Source organism: Acomys russatus, chromosome 7 (genome assembly GCF_903995435.1).
Source record: "Acomys russatus chromosome 7, mAcoRus1.1, whole genome shotgun sequence".
In the NCBI taxonomy this organism is placed as follows: domain Eukaryota; kingdom Metazoa; phylum Chordata; class Mammalia; order Rodentia; family Muridae; genus Acomys; species Acomys russatus.
The window spans coordinates 60,510,469-60,514,673 of NC_067143.1; the positions used below are offsets into that span (position 1 = coordinate 60,510,469).

The 4,205-nt window shown below is 47.7% G+C and overlaps 1 protein-coding gene across 1 annotated transcript; it reads left to right on the forward strand.

The window, feature by feature from the left end:
- The first annotated feature begins 2,596 nt into the window (after positions 1 to 2,596).
- LOC127192037 (ubiquitin-conjugating enzyme E2 Q1-like) lies at positions 2,597 to 3,660 on the forward strand. The gene has a single exon (XM_051149380.1). The coding sequence runs from the start codon at positions 2,597 to 2,599 to the stop codon at positions 3,221 to 3,223; it is 627 nt and encodes a 208-aa protein (XP_051005337.1). The 3' UTR covers positions 3,224 to 3,660.
- The last annotated feature ends 545 nt before the right edge of the window (positions 3,661 to 4,205 follow it).

Sequence of the window (4,205 nt, forward strand, 5' to 3'; positions counted from 1 at the left end):
ATGTGAGCTGCCATCCTATGGCCCAGAGATTACCACCTGTTCTTTGAATCCACATGTGGAGGTTTAAAAGGTGTTGGTGCTATTGGGTTAAAAATGATGTAAACCAGAGAGGTTATGAGAGAGACTGTGCTAATGTACAAGCCACCCTGCAAACCACAAGACATGGAAAAGTGGAGTTCACCATGAACGGAACTGGTCTTACCATCAGCTGCTGATGGAGCTCCATATGCACCAGAGAACACAGACTGGAGCAGGACAGGAGGGGCCAAAGATGGGGTTCAGCTGGTGGGGGGCTTCTCTAGCATACACAAAGCCTTAGGTTCAATCTCCAGTGCAGGTGTAGCGGCCCATGCCTGTAGTCCCAGGACTCACAGATAGAAGCCATCCTGGCCCAGCGACACTGAGTCACTATACAGAAGTATGGGGATTCAAGATCTTAAGAGGAGACAGCCTTACTCCTCCAGAAGTCTAAAGACTCGCCACTGTCCTTAGAGAACTGGCCCCACACCACAGCTCAATAATAACAGCCACAGCTCAGTATTCACCCATTTGTTCATTCTCTCATGAGACCCTGTTCCATGCCTTGCAGTCATGCCATCTGGGGTCCAGACACCAGCAATGGAAGAGCGGCCTTTACACTTTCCCTTTCATATTTTTGCCTAGTTTTTTCCTTTTTTTCCCCATTTTTTCTTAAAGCTTTCCTTTGCTGCTGCTGCAAAGCTGGGAGTTTTCTCCAAGGGGTTGGAAGGACCTCCATCTCCATCTTTACCCCCTGAAAAGCCAAACAGCTGCTATAAAAACCAAATTCAATAAACAACAAAAGGCTAGGCATGGCGGTGCAGCATGGGCCTTTTCCTAGTCTCACGGTTTATATCCTAAGCACACAAAGACAGGAAAGGAATGAGGGAAATGTGTCTAAAAAATAATAACAACAACATATCCCTAAATATGTTCTAATTTAAGATCTTCATATATTATTGATTCCATATAGCTCATGTGGTTTTTCACATAGACCAAAACAAAAGGAAATAAAGTTGAACGCTTGCCAGAAAGTGCACCTCCTACTTTCACTAATTTCTCTTCCTATCACACGCATTACTCACAGTAACTCAGGAAGCAAAGGCTGGTGAATCTCTGAGTTCAAAGCCAGCCTGGTCTCCATAGTAAGTTCCCAGCTAGCCTAGAGCTACACAGTAAGATGCTGACTCAAAAGAAAACAAAAGGAGACACCAGCAGCTGCCTGGTTCCAGCTTCAGTGGTCAAGGATGCTCTGGTTCCATAATGCGGTCCCAGTAGCAAACCAAGTCACAGTTACACCAAAGTTGTAGGGTGAGGGACTAAGAAAAGTAGAGGGAGGAATGGCTCCCTAAAAGCAGAGCCTAGAGTGAGTGGTATAACACTAACCTGGTCCTGTTCACAGAAGAAGGCCTCATATCTGCAGGAAGCAAAGCTATTAAGCAAAGACCAACTTGTTTTTAAAACACTGAGGCCCACAAGTGCCTGGGTCCTTTATCAGCCCAGACCTTAGACAGCTCAGCACTCCACACTTGACAAATAAGCTATTATAACTATTGCCTCTGAACAGATAAGGAAGACAGACTAATGTGGTGGTGGTGGTGGTGATGGTGGGTTCTCACTGAGCTGTAAACAAACTTAATGGAAAAATTCTCCTGAAGAGCTAAAACACCTACCACATTTGGTTTGCTTTGAGCAAACCCCTTGTATAGACCACACTGGAGCTCTACCCAACCCCACCTATCCAGACAGGCTAAAGACCCCTTGTGGTCTACAGCAATGAGTGGAGGCTGGGAGAGGGCGTACACGCCCCTTGTGGTCTACAGCAATGAGTGGAGGCTGGGAGAGGGCGTACACGTCTGTCATCTCTAACGAGCTTTCTGAGAAACATGCTACTGAAATCCGAGGACAGTCCCAACTCGTGAAAGACAAAAATAATCAATACTAGGGAGCTCATGTAAAATGAAGGCTTTAGAATCCCCTGATGCCTGTAATTTCTCTTTTTAAAAAAACCTCCACATAATTACTTGCAGAAGACTACTATGCCGTCCTAACCAGGGAAGCAAGGATGAAAACACTTCCTTTCGAACATAAGAATAACAGACTGGGGCTGAGGAGCAACTGGCAATGTTTGACTGGGCTGTGGCAACAGCCTCCCCTCTGCCTTCCCTGCCTCCAGCTCTACCACACTAACCCAGTCATTGCACAGACTACTAGACAACTGTGTGCGTGTGTGTGTGTGTGTGTGTGTGTGTGAGAGAGAGAGAGAGAGAGAGTATATAAGAGTGTATATATGTGTGTGTGAGAGTGCGTGTGTGTATGGGTGTGTGTGTGAGAGTGTATACGTGTATATGTGCATGTGCAAGTATTTGAGTTTGTGTGTGAGTGCAAGTATATGAGCATGCGAGTATGTGTGAGTGAGTGAGGGTGTGTGTGTGAGTACATGTGGAAGTGTTTGTGTATGTGTGTGTGAGAGCGTGTGTGTGTCGGTGTGCGTGGTATCCTGTTCTATCACATTCCACCTCATCCCCTTAAGACTGTCTTCATTGAACCTGAAGCCTGACTTTGTTTTGCCTAGGCCATGTGGCTGCCTGTAGGACTCAGTGACCCTCCTGTCTTGACCCTCACACCCCAGCGCTGGGGTGAGAAGCACAAGTGGCCAGGCCTGACTGACATCCAGGCTACTAAGCTCCTCCTCCACAAGCCTCAGGCAAGAACAACCACTCACTTCCTGCCGCCTCTGGTGCATTATCTGTGGGTGCACGGGGTTATGTTGTGTTCCTGTACATATGTGTGCAGGGGCACCTGCATGTGTGTGCAAGTGGAGGCCAAAGATAACAATGATCTTCAGATCCTAAAGGAGAAGGAAAGGGCAGACTTCATCCTACTTAACTTCTCCTTTAAAGATAACTTCCCCTTTGACCCACCGTTCATCAGGGTTGTGTCTCCAGTCCTCTCTGGAGGGTATGTTCTAGGCGGAGGTGCCATCTGCATGGAATTATTCACCAAGCAGGGCTGGAGCAGTGCCTACTCCATAGAGTCCGTGATCATGCAGATCAGCGCCACGCTGGTGAAGGGGAAGGCACGGGTGCAGTTTGGAGCCAACAAATCCCAGTACAGTCTGACAAGAGCACAGCAGTCCTACAAGTCTTTGGTGCAGATCCATGAAAAAAACGGCTGGTACACACCCCCGAAGGAAGATGGCTAACCCTGGAGTGTCCCCCCTCCTCCCCAGGCACCACTGGACCAATTACCTTTGAATGCTGTATTTGGGTCTCACGCTGCCTCTGGTTCCCACCCTCATTTTTCCTGGACGTGATAGCTCTGCCTATTGCAGGACAATGATGGCTATTCTAAACACTAAGGAAAAACAACAAACAACACACACTGAACTGTCTCCAGTACTCAAGACTGACTACAGACCAAGCACCTTGCTGGAACCCTTGCTAGCAGGCATTCTTATAAAGAAACTCAAGCCTCCTTATATTGCTGGAAACGCAGCTCTGCTCCAGACTAGAGCCTCCTTACCTATGCTATAGGTTTTTAATTTATTTTCTCTTATTTCATGTACACTGCTTTTTTTGGTTACAGTGTAGGATGGATGTGTATGAAAAAAAATGTATCTTTGGGAAAACAATTACAGTTTGTTAATTTGAAAAAAAAAAAAAGAGTGAAGGGGGGGTGAGGCTAAGTCACTGCATCTCAGGCTGGGCTACTCCCAAGGGCTTGCCACCAATCCTCAAGGACCATCAGCCAGGGGTTGGGACTGTGAAGCCACTGCTGCCATGTTCACAAACAGCTCCTCCACCTGACAAGAGGCAGAAATGACAACTCTCCAAAGGACAGGCCACCTGGGGTGCGAGGATGTTGATAACACCAGTGACCATCCCAAACATTTCAATGTCCCACTCTCAACCCTGCCTTGCAGAGTGGTGCCTTCCCAAACGTGGCTTCCCTTGGAGAGCACCCATGATATTAAGCTCCAACTAATGGCAAAGATATATTGAGAGGCCAGGGGTGTAGCTCTCGCAGTGGAGTTTTCACCTAGGATGCATGGAGTTCTGCTTCGATGCCCAACACAGCATAAATTGAACACGGTGGCCTGCAGGCCCAGAGGTCCAACATGGACCCCTGGCTCCCACGTGGCCTGCCATGACCCTTGGATGCTGCCCCATCCTCACCATCCCTGC